The following is a 16,771-nucleotide window of genomic DNA, read 5'->3' as shown; positions in this document are numbered from 1 at the left end:
TATGATCTTGGACTTAATGGGCTCTCTGAGCCCATTCTGTTACCTCCAAATCAAAGACAGTGACAGGATTTTTGTGAGAATTAAACAATATCCTGTATATAAAGAACTTAACATATTGCCTGGCCCATAGTTAAGTGCTCAGTTCTTGCTATTACTTGCAATTTTAGATCATTCTGCTACTGCATGGAGAATAGATTGATGAAATAAGAGTGGAGATTCCAGTTAGAAGGCTACTGAAAGGTAGGTGAGAATCTTAAAGACTAACTGTTTGAGTTCCAATAGTATTTCTAAGAAGTAAGATATTTATAAGGATAGGTGTTGTGACTAACTTTCTAACACTGGGAGTCTATAGACATAGCCAGAAGGAATGCAAAAACTTTCCATTTCTGCCATCAATTTTATAAATAAAGAAGAAATGTGGAGAAAATCAAAATTTTAAATGTCTTACTGTCTTGAGCATTTTATAAAGCTTGTAGTAAAATTATTTAATATGATATAATGTATATTTTTAAAGGATCATACTGTAGATAATAGAAAATAAATTTTGTTCTATACTCTAACATGTATTTTTGTATTTAAAATTATTTTTTGGATAATGTTAAGGGCTACTTTTATAAAATAAGAGACCTCACAGACAGTTAACTGGGAATGCCAATTATTTATCCTGGTATACAGAGAATTTAGAAAAAAAAAAAACTGGCACATATTATGTAGCCAGTAAATGCCTGTCAAAGTGATGTTACCTAAATAACTAGGGAAATATTCTTAAGGTTTTTTTTTTCAGACTATTATACCTAAAGATGAATGTATCAAATATTGGTCATTTTTTAAATTGAGAAAATGAGAAAACAGATTGTCTACATATGATTACACACTTATACACTTTAAAATCTATTTACCTTTACAGCACTTATAGCTGTATCAAGTGTTGAAATCTCATGGTCCTTGTGAGTGCCAAGCATCGTGTCAACAGCAGAAATTGGGCTTCTGCATGTGTAGCAATATGTGTCAATCTGAGATGTTTTCATTTCCTTTTGTTCCTTCTCCGTTACCAACTCTGATAGTGACTGGTCTTGTTCTGCCATCTCTATGCCCAACTCTTTCTGTTCAGCAGACTTTCTTTGTTCTGCTCCAGTCACAAGTTCATTTTCACTGACATGTTCAAAGGATTCTTTTCCTTGAGATAACACATCTTCAGGGGTGGACTCTGAATATAGGTCTTCGGAAAGAGTGTCTTGAGTAACCACTTCATAATTCAGGGATTCAGCAAATTCATACTCATCCTGAACAGGGCTACTGCGGACCCAGTCTCCACTCGGCTCAGGGGGAACCATTATTTGAGGTTCTTCTTGCAGTGTTTCTTGCATGCAAGTTGCACCGGATGCAAATTCTTCCTCTGGGAAGGACACTTGCACCGGGACATTCAGACTGACCTCTGGGTTTGCATTTGCTGCTTCATTAGTCTGACCGCTTGTTTCATCTACTCTCCCCAGGACATGATGAGTGTCTTCAAATGGAACCGCATAGCTTATCCTCTGGGTAACCACTCTCACTTCCTCAGTGATGGGAGCTTTCCTCTGCATGGCTACACTGTCAAGAGTCTCCATGTGGCCTACTGATTCTCCTTCCCTGTAAGCTGCTTTCTGGTTTTCCTCCAGACTCTCCTCCCTGCCAATAGTTGCAAACTTGCCCCAGATTTCCCCTTCTGTAGTTATTGGTTGGTATGAATCATCCTTACCAATTGGCTTTTCTTCGAGACCTTGGCCTTGGTCCTTTTCAGTTACAGAAGTGTCATGGAGAATGTCATCCTTGAGTATGTACTTCTCAAAATATATTCCTGTTCCATCTTCAGTGTCAGAATTTCTGCTTGGAAATGAAGCTTCAGAATTCACACTGTCACCTTCAGAAGCTGTCTCTCCTTCTTTCTTTTTCTCTCCACCTGCTTCTTCATACAGATCTTTGTATAAAAATGCAAGTGCAGGTGGCTCCTCCAGAAGTTCAGGATTGATGGCTTTTGCAGTGGTAGGAAATATCTGAGTTCGTGACAAAACTCCTTCCTCTTCATCAAATAAAGGCATCCCAGGTGACTTTGAGTCCACGTCTCTGTCTGTGCTCTTTGGAGCATCTCTGTCTGTTAATTTTTGGATAACCAAAGACTTTTGGGTCTCTGGGTCAGATAATTTGCTGTAGTCCTTTTCGAGTCCATAGAAACTTTCATCTAATTTCACCAAGTCATATTCATGTTCTAGGACACCTTCCTCTGAATGTTCTGGGAAAGAGACAGTTTCTTCTGGAACTTCCTTTGATAGTCCTGCCTCTAATTTCCATGGCGCTCTCTGTTTTTCTGGGTCAGGGGAGATGTTATAATCAATCAATGTATATTTTTCAAAGTAATCCTCTTCATCGGGACTTGTGGGCTGATTAAAGGCTAAATCACCAGTTTCGGAGTCTGTGGGTATCTCCTCTTTGGCTGTATGAATTTCCTTCTGTTGGTCTTCTTTCAATGATATAACTTTTATATCAGAATCTTCTAACTTACTCTGTAGTGTTTTATGGCAAGCAATTTCCTCACTCTCATCATGGAGGAGTACAGGCTTAAATGAGATCTTCTCTTCCAAATATTCCAACTTATCTTGCATTTGTTCACTTTCTTCCTGATCAACTGAAGAAATAAATGCAGGAGCATGAATATTCAGTATCTCACAACCTTCAGAAATGATACTGAAGGCACTCTTTTGCTCTTCAGAAAGTCCAGCTGGCTTACTAGTCACTGTAAATTCTTCATCTCTTACGCTTGTGTCTTCAGGCTCCTTAGAAACCACCTCATCAGCCCTGATTGTTGCATTAGTTATAAATTGAGCATAGTTACTGCTTGCTGAAGGGCATGGTTCATAGACTTGGGAATCTTCTGCAGCCTCCAAGTGGTGTTTTGAAACAAGAACAGGCTGTTCAAATATTTCAGATGTTAGATCTTTAGATGCTTGAGTAGTAAGGACTGTAGGCCTATCTGGAGTCACTTCTGACAGTGGTTGTTCTTGTTTCTTCTCTGGACTAACTTCTGGAGATGCTCCTGAAGCGAGTGTTTGCGGTTTCACAGACGACAACAGATATGAAGGTGTTTCTAAGCTCTTTGTTTCGCCAAAAGGACGATCTAAAATCCTTTCAGATTCTTTAGATGGAGAGCCTTGTTTACTTTCTTTTGCAGTACCAACTGAGCCACCTTTTGGCAGCTCTGACACTATGACCTGTCCCTTTTCTTCACTGTGAGTCACCACATCCCTGCTTGACTTTTCCAGTACCAGGTTTCCTTCCTTAGGTAAAGAGGGCTCATTTATTTCATCATGAAAAGGAAGATCCACTGGAAGGAAAGCCTTGGTTTCCTCCACCAAAACTTCTCGTTCTTCTAATGGATGTGGTTGACTTCCTACTGCCTTTGTTTCCCTGATTTCAGAGTAAGCCTCTGAGATCGTGGTTTCTGATGTTTCAGCAGCTTCTGTCATTTTAACTAATGAAAATGGTTGGGTTTCACCCCAAGTAAGACGGAAAGAGACATCAGACTCTTCGGGCTGATGTCTGGCTATACTTATGGAATATGGCTGTATTTCCTGCTCCCTCCCTTCTGGAAACGCATGTGACCACTCTTCTTTTTCTTCTCCTTTCTCCTCCTCAATAATTTCGTATCTTTCTTTGTGGTCTTCATTTTGATAGACTTGCTGCCGCACAGTAGCAGCTTTTGGTTCTTCCAATTTAACAGGGCTAGGCCCATGTATAATTTTTGCCTTCTCTATTTCATTAATTTCTCTATGATCTAATGGGGCTGCTGTCTCTTGTTTTTCTGCCAGCGCCTTCTTTTCTGCCAAGGAATATGATCTCATTCCCAAGGTACCTTTCTCCTCAGCTGGGCTAACAGATCTGAGTTTTATTTCCTCTTCAGAAATTTTCAAGGAAATGGGTTTTGGCATCTCTTTCCCTAGTCTGTCTTCATCAAGATCAATTAAACTGCCTTTAGGTTCTTCTCCTGGCAAAATTACTGACTCCAGCTTCTCTGATTCCTCTGTGATAGTTTTACTTGCAAAGCTCGTTGAAGCTGGTTCTGGCTGTTGTGGCACCTTATCTGTTGCATCAACAGACAAGAGTGGTTTTCCTTTTTGATCACTTCTTGGCTCTTCTTTAAGAATAGAAATATTCCATTTAGATCGAGGGGAGATTTCTGGCTTCTGGAGTCTTTTACTGTCAGTGACATGAAGAGGGACAGCATTTTTGGCTTCTTCCATAATGGATTTCTCACTCATGGGAGAATACGATTGGATTCTAAGATGTCCTCCGCCATCAGCAGAAGTAACTACTGAGGTCAGGTCCATTTCTTCTGAATAGTCTAGGACCTCTTTCTTTCCATAATCGTCACTAGATGCCTCAAAGCTGGATTTTGGCTGTGGTGAGACTTCTACATTTGATAACAATGCGGGTTTGTCTTTAAAATCGTGATGCTCATCAGATTTAACTAAAGAATCTGCGGATTCTGAAGCAGTTTTAGGTTTGGCCTCTGGGAATAGATGATCCACTGGCTTCTCAGTTCCATGAACGTCAGCTGGAGCAGGACCTTCAGAATCTATCACAGTCACTGTTTTTTCTTCAGATGGGCTGGGCTGAGCTTCTAAATCTTCTTTTTCAGCAACTTTGTTATCTTGAGTGCTTGATCTAAAAAAGAAACTGGACACCCATGATGTGAAAGATGAAATTCCTTTCTTTGCCTTTTCCTCAGAGATGCTTGGCTCCACTGCCTTCTGCTCCTTGGGCGGCTTTTGTATCACCTCAGGTGACTCTAGGGGTTGAGGTTCTTCATTTTCTTGGGTTGAGGAGAGTGGTTTTATTTGTGTGGGTGCTTTCACTACGGATGGTGGTTTCCCTCTCTCATTAGCATCATCTGCAACCTTTGGCTGAACCACGCTGGATTCTTCTAATGGCTTCTCTCCAGGCAAAGGGGATATACGGCCATGTGCTTCTTTTTCAATGCCCAGTGCAGGTTCTGCCTCTTCAGCCGAGACACGGGCAGCTTTGACAAGAGAGGGAGGAGTTTCTGATTTGACTTGCTCCATTGATGGGCCAGACACTGGTTTCTGGAGGCCTCCTTCATAAGGTATTTTGATTTCTTCCTGGCTGTCTTCTTTGCAAGGCCTGGAAATTTCTGTGTTTGCTTTCTCCGCTACCAAACTTTCACCCCCAACAAAAGAAAGGGTCTGCTTCACTTCTGCCTCACTTCTCTCCACATTTCCAGCTGCAGCTGAAGATTTTGGTTTGGGGGCCAGCTTTATGTCTTCAGAAGAGTAAGTTTCAGTTGCTAAGGTCTCTATATTATCACGGGAGGCATCAAGAGTAGACACTGGTTCTTGGAATGCTAAGTGAGGTTCTGCTGCAGAAAGTGGCAGGATTTGCTTCCTGATTTCAGGCGTGCGGTCTTTCTCTGGCAGAGCAGGCTTGAGCTGCCCTGTCATCAGGTCACTGGTGCCAGAAGAACCCAGCTGCACAGATCCCATGACTCTTTCTTCGTGATGACTTACCAAGTCTCTTTCTGGCTTTTTCAGCATCCAGTTTTCATCCTTTGGAGAAATAAGGGGCTCCTTCATGTGTGTTTCTCTAACATCCGTAGGTTCAGTTGTCAGAAGTAATTTTGATTCTTCCAAAGGCAAATTTTCTTTCATAAACAAAACTTGTTTAATACCCAGGTCTTGTTTATCTGCAAAAGACCTGCTTATGTCAGGCAATGCAGCAGCTTGATCTGAATCAAGGGCTTCTTCAGGCTTCTGCTGCACGAAGAGGTCAGAAGAAGCGACCTTTGATGGCTCTGCTACACTCCGCAGTACATGAAATGAGTTTGGTTGGTCAGTTTCATTTAGCTTAGTTACAGCACCTTCTGTCACTTGTGCCTTCAAATCTCCTGCTGGCTGTAAGGGGCTTATTTCTTGTTTTTCTTCTTTTATTAAGTCAGCTGAACGCTTCGGCTCTTCTGATGATCCTTTTGCGGATACAGTGTATGACTGAAGTTCTTCTAGGCTGTCTCCTTCCAGTCGAGAGGTAAATGCTTCCCTTGATCCTAAGCTAACAATCTTAGCAGAGAGAGATTTCATTTCTTCAATCTGAGGTTCCTCCCTAAGGTATGAAGAAACCTCTGAAGTTTCAGGAACTGTAGTTGACACGTGAAGTTCCCTGTTTTCCTCTTTTCCTTCTCCTTGGCTCCTGAGCTCGGGTAGGCCTTTTGCTAAGACAGAATCCTCTGTTTCTGGTAGGGGAGATTTTATATGTTCTGTCTGTATGGATCCACTTTGCCTACTTACATCACCAGCGAATTCTGAGCCAGCACTTCCAGTATCAGGTAATTCTGATACTGGATGTGTCTTGTCTCTCTTCTCAGGTTCCATGGACAGCGGTGCCCGAGCGAGACCTGGTTTTTCTGACCGGAAATCTCCCTGAATTACAGAGGGTGTCTCTACTGCCTGTTCCCTCTTATCACCACCGAAGGTTAAGAATGTTGAAGCTAAATCTTCTGATGTTAAATGTTCCAACTCAGGAGGAGAACTTGCTGTCACCTCATCTTTGCCTTTTGGGACTATATATTTGGGTGCAGGTGACACGTTCTGTGAGGAAGGAAGTTCAGCTTCTGTTTTCTTTATCTCACCACCTGGGCTGAGTGAAGGCACATGTTCAGGTCCCGACATCTCTGAGGCAGACACATAATTTTTTTTCTGTGATAAATCCAAATACTCAGAGTCGAGAACTGTAGGAAATGAAAGATCTTGTTTGTCTGCCACCCTTGCTTCCTTTGATACATCTAGATGCTGAGAAGACAAAGTCTTGGTTATTGCCAACCCAGGTTTAATGTCTTCAGTCTCTACCTTTGACACAACAGAATGCTCTGATATAGAGGATATGCTTGCAGGTAAATCAAATTTAATTTCTTTCTTGACTTCGGACCAAGCTGGATATTGTGAAGCAGCAGTTTCAGTGGGAGAAGGGCTGGCTTTGATTGCTACCTTGCCTTCTTCTTTAAAAAGTGAATGCTCATCTACAGGTGGTAAACCACTTCCTAATTCACTCTTTTCTACCTTTGTTAAGACTGGATGTTCTATAGGGGTGGTAAGAGGTAAGTCTGTTGGGATTTCTTCTTTTGCTAATTTGGTTAAGTTGGAATCATGCTTTGTCTCAGATGTTATGGTTATTGAAGCACTGGGTTCAATTTCCTTCTTTGTTTCTTCTGACAAAGCTGAAAATTCTGCTACAGGTGGTCCATGCTCACCTTCCTGTTCCACTCCTGGTGAAGTTGGATGCAGCACTCTAGGTGGAGCAGTTACTTTAGAATCAAGTTTCACTTCTGTTTCTACCACGGATGAAATCTCAGGTCTAGATAAAGATGCTTCCTTTAGAGGTGAATATGGCTTCATTACTTCGGGCTCATTCTCTGACAACCTTCTCTGTCCTACTTCAGATGTCGCAGTTGGAGCTAAGTTGGGTTTGACATCCTTCTCTGGCTCATCTGCCAAGTCAGGCAGAACTGAATCTTTCATCCCAGACTCTGGGACATTTGGAGGCTGAAGCTCCATTTCTTGATCCCGCAATACATGTGCTATAGCTTCTTGAGAATCAGGCACAATTTCTTCCTTACTTTCAACTTTTAACAAAGCCATCTGCTCATCTGCAGATTTTGGAGTGAGGGATGTTTCGGGTTCTTGTTCTTTCTTAATTGCACGTACTGAATCAGGTGAAATTGAACACTGAGATGCCAGCAAAACAGGTTTGGTTTCTTCCTTTACTGTGGGTGATTGTGCAGGTGGTGCAGCTAGCGATGAACTAGACTTGGTTTCTCCCCTCTCTGAATCACTGGTTAACCTTGGTGGAACCGAGTCTTCAGGCTCAGGTTCTGAATACGTTCGAGTTCTCTGCTTCTGTGCCAGAATGAGATATTCAGATACAGATGTTGATGTTGTTTGAGCATCTGGCTTAATTTCTGCTTTCTCTGCTTCATTTGTTGAAGGGAGCTGACTCAAGTCTTCAGGTGCAGACATCGAAGGTTCAGCTCTTTGCTGCTGTGATGAACTTAGATGCTCAGGTACAGGTGTAGTCGTTGGTGCAATTTTTTCTTCCTCATCTGCTTCTGAGAAGCGGGAATATCCTGATGCAGCCATTGCAGTTAACAGTGAATCAGGCTCAATTTCCTTTCTGTTCATTTCTGGGATCCTATAGGGTGGGATGGAAGCTTGTGATGCTGAGTCTGGAGAAAAAAGTTCCGTTTCCTCGGTGTCTTCATCTGACAAAATAGTGTGTTCAGATGGTGATGTTAAACATATTGGAGAATCACACTCAAATTCTCTCTTCCCTGTTGTTGCATAGGGTGGAAATGAGAATTCTGACACAAAAGCCGAGTCTGGAGAAAAAGGTCCAATGTCTTCTTGCTCTTCTTCTGAGAAAATCATGGGGGAGGAGGAACCTTTTAGATTTAAAGGGGATGTGTGGACAATTTCTTCCTCCTGTGATTCCGGTGTTGCATACGGTGGTACTGAAAGTTCAGAAGCAGAGGTGGAAGAGGGTGTGTACCGCTCCATTTCTACTCTCTCTTCTTCTGAGAGGACTACGTGATCAGGTGGGGCAGCTGAAAGCGGTGGGGCCTGGCACTCAGCAGTCCCCTCAGTTGTGGATGGTGGGAGGGAGCATTCAGGTAACGAGGCCACCTCTGGGGTATAGAATCCAGCGTCTTCCTTCTCTTCTTCTAACACAGTCTTGCGCTCAGAAACACCTTCTGATCTCAACAGGGAGACATCATCAATTATGTTCTTTGGGGATTCCTGTCTTACATTTGGCGGGACTGCATTTTGGAAGGTCAGTGCTGAATCTCGTGTGACACCCTCATTTCCTAGGTTCTCTCCTTCTGACAGGACAGCGTGTTCAGATGTCATGGCTGAAAGCGGTGGGGCCTGGCATTCAGGAGTCCCCTCAGTTGTGGATGGTGGGAGGGAGCATTCAGGTAACGAGGCCATCTCTGGGGAACACAGCCCAGGGTCTTCATTCTCTTCTTCTGACAGAATCAGGGGCTCAGAAACACCTTGTGACTTTGATGGGGACTTAAGGTCTACTGTTTTCTTTGGTGACTCTTCCGTTGCCTGAGAGGGAACTAAATATTCAGAAGCAGATGTGGAGTCCGGCGTGTAACGCCCACTTTCTGAGCCCTCTTCTCCGGACAGGATCGTGGGTTCTGGTATAACTGCTGAAAACAGTGGGGACTGGCATTCAAGGGTTTTCTCAGTTGTGGAGGGTGAGACAGATATAGAAGCTGAAGTTGGGGAGGAAGGCTCAAATTTATCATCCTCTTCTTCTGACAAAACTGCATGTTCAGATACAGCTGTCACATGAGGTAAAGAAACTGGCTCAGCTTCTTGCTTCTCTAGTTCATAGTTCCAATCCTGTGGGGCTGAATACTCTGACACAAAAGCAGAATCAGTAGAAACAGACTCATTTTCCTCTCTTTCTTCCTCAGACAAGGCGACCTGTTCAGGTGTTGAAGTTGTCAGTAATGGCAGAAGGGTCTCCTCTTTTTCCTCCACTTCAGGGGCCAAGCATGGTGGGAAGAGCTCCTCAGAAACTGATGGACTTTCTGGGTAATCAAGTTCTATGATCTCTTCTTCTTCCACTAAGTTAGAATCTTCAGGTTCAGGGGCAGCAGCCATTGGTAGGGGCATTTCTCTCTCTTCCTTGTCTGGTTCCTCTAATACTAGAGGTTCAGAAAGAGAAATGGATGGCTCAGACACAGTTTCTTCCTTCTCTCCTTTGATGCTGAGGTGAGGAGGGGTCAGTTGGTCAGCGACTGGTTCTGCCCTTTCCCGTGAAGTCAGATCCAGCTCCTCTCTCCCAGGGCTGAAATCTTCCTGGATAGAGGCTGTCAGACCCGGTGCACCTGATTCCAGAGAACCCTTCTCTGCCTCTAGTGAAATGGAATGGTCAATCGAAGACACGTCTTCCTTCTTCACTTCATCCAGTACAGGCGGTGAGACTGAAGAGTCAGGCTCTGCAATTACTGTTTCTTGTGAATCAGCCTCAGATTCTTCCTTTGCAGTTTCCAGGAACGTGGCTACGGATGTAGCGGGTGCAAGAGAGGAAGGCTTCATGTCACGGGGCTTTGCTTCATCAGTCAGCAGTTGTGGCACTACCCGAGGAGGGCTGAGCTGTGATTCCCGTTCTGCTATGGCATGACTTGTATGAGAGGAAGCTGTGTGCTGGGCGGCAGATGCAGCCCTTAAGGGAAAATCATCGTAAGTTTTCTTCTGATCTTCATGACCGAATAAGGAGGTCAGGGACTTTGATCCTTTGGAGAACACATCTCTCCAGGGTGGCGCAAGCTCTTTTCCTTTAACATCTTCTATGCTTTGGGCTGCTGATTTGCCTGTTTTGGAAACTACTTTAAGATCATGATCACCTGACTCTGGCTCTAGACTAATGGATGCATCTTTCCCCTTCCTATAATGGATTTCTTTAATGACATAACCCTTTGGCAATGTTCCATAAAATTGCAGAGGAATTAATTCTTCTTTAACAGAATTGAACATCTTGATTTTATACTGTACTGTTCCTATGTAGACTGGCCTTAACACTAAGGGCTTGTATTCTTTGTATATTGCCCCCGTAATGGGAGGTGTACTTGAGGTGCTCTTCTTTTTTCTCATCTTATCATAAGTGCCAGTAGATGACTTCTCTTTCTGGGTGGTTAGTTCCTGACTTGTTTTGTTTGCAGGGGCATCTTGGGATTCGAAAGAATTTCTCTTTTTGTTGCCTTTCCGACGCAGAGATGGTGAGCCATGCTTTGACTTAGGCTTTTTTTTCCGAACTTTTTTAACTTCATCCACAATAAAAGAAACACTCCCTGGAGGAGAATTCAGAGTCGACCCTTCCAGACTACACACACCAGACGTCTGACTTTCTTCTGAGGCCCAAGGAGTGGAAGGCCTACTTGAACTGGTCTCCCAGGTGATACCACTATCTTCCCGTTGAACTGTTACCATGGAAAAGGAGGGGTCAGATATGATACATTTCTTCTCGGTCTTGCCCTCTTCATCCTGGTCTGATAACCTACAGTAAATTAAAACATTATTAATAATTTACATATATTAATAACAACAACATCTTAATTACATATTAAATAATAAGTAAAGATCCTATTTTTACTAGGTAAAGGATTAATGTGAAGTTAAAATATACGGATATATAATGCCATCCATACCAAAAACCGGGACACACACAAAATAAAGTTTAAGAATTGAAGTCAGGATACCAAATACAATAACACATCCCAAACTGGAATGAAATCAATATTCTGAAAAGTAAAAAAAAAAAAGCTAATGCTAAATTCACCACCTTTGGGACTTACCCAGTGGTCCAGTGGTTAAGACTCCATGCTCCCAATGCAGGGGGCCTGGGGTTCAATCCCTGGTCAGAGACCTAGATCCCACATGCTGCAACTAAAGATCCTGAATGCCACAACTAAGACCCTGTGCAGCCAAATAAACAAACGAACACAAACATTTAAAAATAAAAAGATAGAAATAAATTCACCACCTTCGCCTATCACCCTATCAGAGAGTGAGCCTCCTGTGACTCCTCCAGCCCTTCAGACTTACTGTTATCTATATGACAACAGTCACCAGGACCTCATAATGGCTCTTTGATCTGTGGCTCCATGTTACTGTTATCACTACTGTGACCCAGCTTTTTATCACATCACTCTGCCATGGACTATTTCATTAGCTTCCTAACTGGTCAGCTGATATCACATTTACCTCCCACCCTCCTCACACCCTCAATTCATCCTGCCTATCTTTTCAGACCAATTCTACTAAAAATGGTCATCATGCCACTTCCTACTCAAAAATGTCAGTAAATGCCTCATACCTGTAGAAAAATTAATTCAAGATACTTAACTCTCTGATCCCTAGCTGACCTTCTTTCCAAGTATCCACTTCCACCCTACGCTCACCTGATACATTTCTGTTTTAACTAGATAACTCACTGTCCAGTATATCATAGGAACTGTGAGTCAAAGCCATGAGGAAAAATAGTGAATACAGATACATCGCACACACAAAAAGCAGCCTACTGTGCTGTACCCAATTGATCTGTAAACCAGGGGTCACAACAGAATCTACCTTATGGGACTGCTGTGAGGATTTAATTCTCTAACACACATGAAATGTGCCTCGCATGTAGTTCAGTTCAATTCAGTCGCTCAGCCATGTCCAACTCTTTGTGACCCCATGGACTGCAGCATGCCAGGCTTCCCTGCCCATCAACAACTCCCGGAGCTTACTCAAACTCATGTCCATTGAGTCAGTGATGCCACCCAACCATCTCATCCTCTGTCGTCCCCTTCTCCTCCTGCCCTCAATACTTCCCAGCATCAGGGTCTTTTCCAATGAGTCAGTTCTTCACATCAGGTGGCCAAAGTATCAGGTCTTCCATACAATCCTTGGGTCAAAGGAGCCTGCTAAGTCACTTCAGTCATGTCTGACTCCGTGACCCTATGGACTGCAGCCCTCCAGGCTCCTCTGTCCCCAGGATTTCCCAGGCAAGAATACTGGAATGGATTGCCATTTCTTTCTCCATCACAGGAGCCTAGGCATGGTCATATTCAATTGGCTTGGAGAGATGGTCTTCTTGGACTAACCCTTAAGAGATAGCTGGCTTTGGCTCTCCCTCTGAAATACAACTGGGTCTGTCTCAGACTTCACAGCACTCTTCTCTGGAATTTCCTTACACCGCCCCACCTCCCCATGCTCATGCCATTCCTCCATCTACAATTCTCCCCCATCTAAAACTAGCTTTCCTGTATATTTAAATTCTATCTACTCTTCAAGGCTTAGTTTTAAAACCTCCAGTGTTACCATCCCTGACCAAATCAGCATCCTGACCAATTCAGCAGTTACATTTCCTTTAAGTTAAAGATTGATATAAATACAAAACTAATGACTGGCTTAAACACAACTTTTCTACAACAACAAAAAAATCTATGCTCAAAAGTCACTAAGCATAAGTATTAAATTAAACCACTTCAAAAAAACATACATGATTAAATTCAGGTTTCTTACCAATAATTCTAGGAATCAGTGAACTAAAATGGACTGGAATGGGTGAATTTAACTCAGATGACCATTATATCTACTACTGTGGGCAGGAATCCCTGAGAAGAAATGGAGTAGCCATCACAGTCAACAAAAGAGTCCAAAATGCAGTACTTGGATGCAATCTCAAAAGTGACAGAATGATCTCTGTTTGTTTCCAAGGCAAACCATTCAATATCACGGTAATCCAAGTCTATGCCCCAAACAGTAACGCTGAAGAGGATGAAGTTGAACAGTTCTCTGAAGACCTACAAGACCTTTTAGAACTAACACCCCAAAAGCTGTCCTTTTCATTATACGGGACTGGAATGCAAAAGTAGGAAGTCAAGAAACACCTGGAGTAACAGGCAAATTTGGCCTTGGGAGTACAGAATGAAGCAGGACAAAGGCTAATCGAGTTTTACCAAGAGAACGCACTGGTCATAGCAAACACCCTCTTCCAAAAACACCAGAGAAGACTCTACACATGACATCACCAGACGGTCAACACCAAAATCAGATTGATTATATTCTTTGCAGCCAAAGATGGAGAAGCACTATATAGTCAGCAAAAACAAGACCAGGAGCTGACTATGGCTCAGATCATGAACTCCTTATTGCCAAATTCAGACTGAAATTGAAGAAAGTGGAGAAAACCACTAGACCATTCAGGTATGACCTAAATCAAAACCCTTATGACCATACAGTGGAAGTGAGAAATAGATTTAAGGGCCTAGATCTGATAGACAGAGTGCCTTACAAACTATGGATGGAGGTTCGTGACATTGTACAGGAGACAGGGATCAAAACCATCCCCAAGAAAAAAAAAATGAAAAAAAGCAAAATGGCTATCTGAGGAGGCCTTACAAATAGCTGTGAAAAGAAGGGAAGCGAAAAGCAAAGGAGAAAAGAAAAGATATACCCATTTGGATGCAGAGTTCCAAAGAATAGCAAGGAGAGATAAGAAAGCCTTCCCCAGCGGTCAGTGCAAAGAAATAGAGGAAAACAACAGAATGGGAAAGACTAGAGATCTCTTCAAGAAAATTAGAGATATCAAGGGAACATTTCATGTAAAGATGGGCTCAGTAAAGGACAGAAATGACAGGGACCTAACAGAAGCAGAAGATATTAAGAAGAGGTGGCAAGAATACACAGAAGAATTATATTAAAAAGATCTTCATGACCAAGATAATCACGATGGTGTGATCACTCACCGAGAGCCAGACATCTTGGAATGTGAAGTCAAGTGGGCCTTAGAAAGCATCACTACAAACAAAGCTAGTGGAGGTGATGGAATTCCAGTTGAGCTCTTTCAAATCCTGAAAGATGATGCTGTGAAAGTGCTGCACTCAATATGCCAGCAAAACTGGCAAACTGGCATATTTGGAAAACTCAGCAGTGGCCACAGGACTGGAAAAGGTCCATTTTCATTCCAATCCCAAAGAAAGGCAGTGCCAAAGAATGCTCAAACTAAGGCACAATTGCACTCATCTCACATGCTAGTAAAGTAGTGCCTAAAATTCTCCAAGCCAGGCTTCAGCAATACGTGAACTGTGAACTTCCAGATGTTCAAGCTGGTTTTAGAAAAGGCAGAGGAATCAGAGATCAAATTGCCAACATCTGCTGGATCATGGAAAAAGCAAGAGAGTTCCAGAAGAACATCTATTTCTGCTTTATTGACTATGCCAAAGTCTTTGACTCTGTGGATCACAATCAACTGTGGAAAATTCTGAAAGAGATGGGCATACCAGACCACCATACCTATCTCTTGAGAAATCTGTATGCAGGTCAGGAAGCAGCAGTTAGAACTGGACATGGAACAACAAACTGGTTCCAAACAGAAAAAGGAGTACTTCAAGGCTGTATATTGTCACCCTGCTTATTTAACTTATATGCAGAGTACATCATGAGAAATGCTGGGCTGGATGAAGCTGCAATCAAGATTGCTGGGAGAAATATCAATAACCTCAGAAATGCAGATGACACCACCCTTATGCCAGAAAGTGAAGAAGGACTGAGCCTTTTGATGAAAGTGAAAGAGGAGAGTGAAAAAGTTGGCTTAAAACTCAACATTCAGAAAACGAAGATCATGGCATCTGGTCCCATCACTTCATGGCAAATAGATGGAGAACCAGTTCAAACAGTGGCAGATCTTATTTTGGGGGGCTCCAAAATCACTGCAGATGGTGACTACAGCCATGAAATTAAAAGACGCTTACTCCTTGGAAGGAAAGTTATAACTAACCTAGACAGCATAATGAAAAGCAGAGACATTACTTTGCCAACAAAGGTCTGTCTAGTCAAGGCTATGGTTTTTCCAGTAGTCATGTATGGATGTGTGAGAGTTGGACTATAAAGAAAGCTGAGCGCAGAAGAATTGATGCTTTTGAACTGGTGGTGTTGGAAAAGACTCTTGAGAGTCCCTTGGACTGCAAGGAGATCCATCCAGTCCACCCTAAAGGAGATCACTCCTGAGTGTTCATTGGAAGGATTGATGTTGAAGCTGAAACTCCAATACTTTGGCCACCTGATGCAAAGAGCTGACTCATTTGAAAAGACCCTGATGATGGGAAAGATTGAAGGTGGGAGGAGAAGGGGACGACAGAGGGTGAGATGCTTGGATGGCATCATTGACTCAATGGACATGAGTTTGAGTAGGCTCCTGGAATTGGTGTTGGACAAGGAGGCCTGGCGTGCTGTAGTCCACGGGATTGTGAAGAGCCCGACGGGACTGAGCAACTGAACAGAACTGAGTGCAACACTTTAACAACAGCCTCATCTTTGGATTTGAAATCCTAATTGGAGGTGATGGGATCCTTGCTGAACTATTTCAAATTCTAAAAGATGAGGCTGTCAAAGAGCTGCACTTGATATGCCAGCAAATTTGGAAAATGCAGCAGTGGCCACAGGACTGGAAAAGGTCAGGTTTCATTCCAAACTCAAAGAAGGGCAAGGCCAAAGAATGTTCAAACTACTGCATAATTATACTCATTTCACCTGCTAGCAAAGTAATAAAATTTTATTTTATTGAGTCTAAGTACTGTGTGTGTGTGTGTGTGTGTGTGTGTGTGTGTGTTAGTCGCTCAGTCGTGCCTGACTCTTTGCGACCCCATGGACTGCAATCCACCAGGTTCCTCTGTCCATGAGATTTTCCAGGCAAGGATACTGGAGTGGGTTGCCATTTCCTTCTCCAGAGGGATCTTCCCAACCCAGGGATCGAACCCGGGTCTCCTGCACTGCAGGCAGATTCTTTACCGACTGAGCTACAAGGGATACATAAAAACACAGAATGATCTTTCAGGAAATTCAGAGTCTAACAGGGAGACAGAACTAAACATTTTAATAGAGTGGGGTTAGTTCACCTACAGAAGATAGGCAAGATACAGCAAGAACATAAGGAAGGGAAGACCACAGAGGAAAGATCCTTGTATTGGAATTTTAAGAAGACACAGGAGTTTGCCAAACGGATGAGGAGTGGTGGTTGTACAAGGATGGGAAGGTCATTCCAGGAAAATGTCACAGAATATTAAAAAGCATACTTATGAATAAATCAGTTTGGCTCACCAAGAAACCCAAAGTTTTGGAGGATGTCTGGATTACTGGACAGGAACAAAGGAACAGAAGGATAATAGAGCCAC

The 16,771-nt window shown here is 42.8% G+C and overlaps 1 protein-coding gene across 2 annotated transcripts in view; it reads right to left on the bottom strand.

Moving 5' to 3' along the window:
* Window positions 1-16,771, bottom strand: part of CMYA5 (cardiomyopathy associated 5) — a 99,796-nt gene that overhangs the window by 43,687 nt on the left and 39,338 nt on the right. For both annotated transcript variants that reach the window (XM_015096799.3, XM_060418776.1), the window contains exon 2: window positions 900-11,109. In XM_015096799.3, the coding sequence (XP_014952285.3) occupies window positions 900-11,109 (10,210 nt within the window). The remainder of the gene's footprint in view (window positions 1-899; window positions 11,110-16,771) is intronic.

Source organism: Ovis aries, chromosome 7 (assembly GCF_016772045.2).
Source record: "Ovis aries strain OAR_USU_Benz2616 breed Rambouillet chromosome 7, ARS-UI_Ramb_v3.0, whole genome shotgun sequence".
In the NCBI taxonomy this organism is placed as follows: Eukaryota; Metazoa; Chordata; class Mammalia; order Artiodactyla; family Bovidae; genus Ovis; species Ovis aries.
This window is presented reverse-complemented; position numbering and strand designations above follow the sequence as displayed.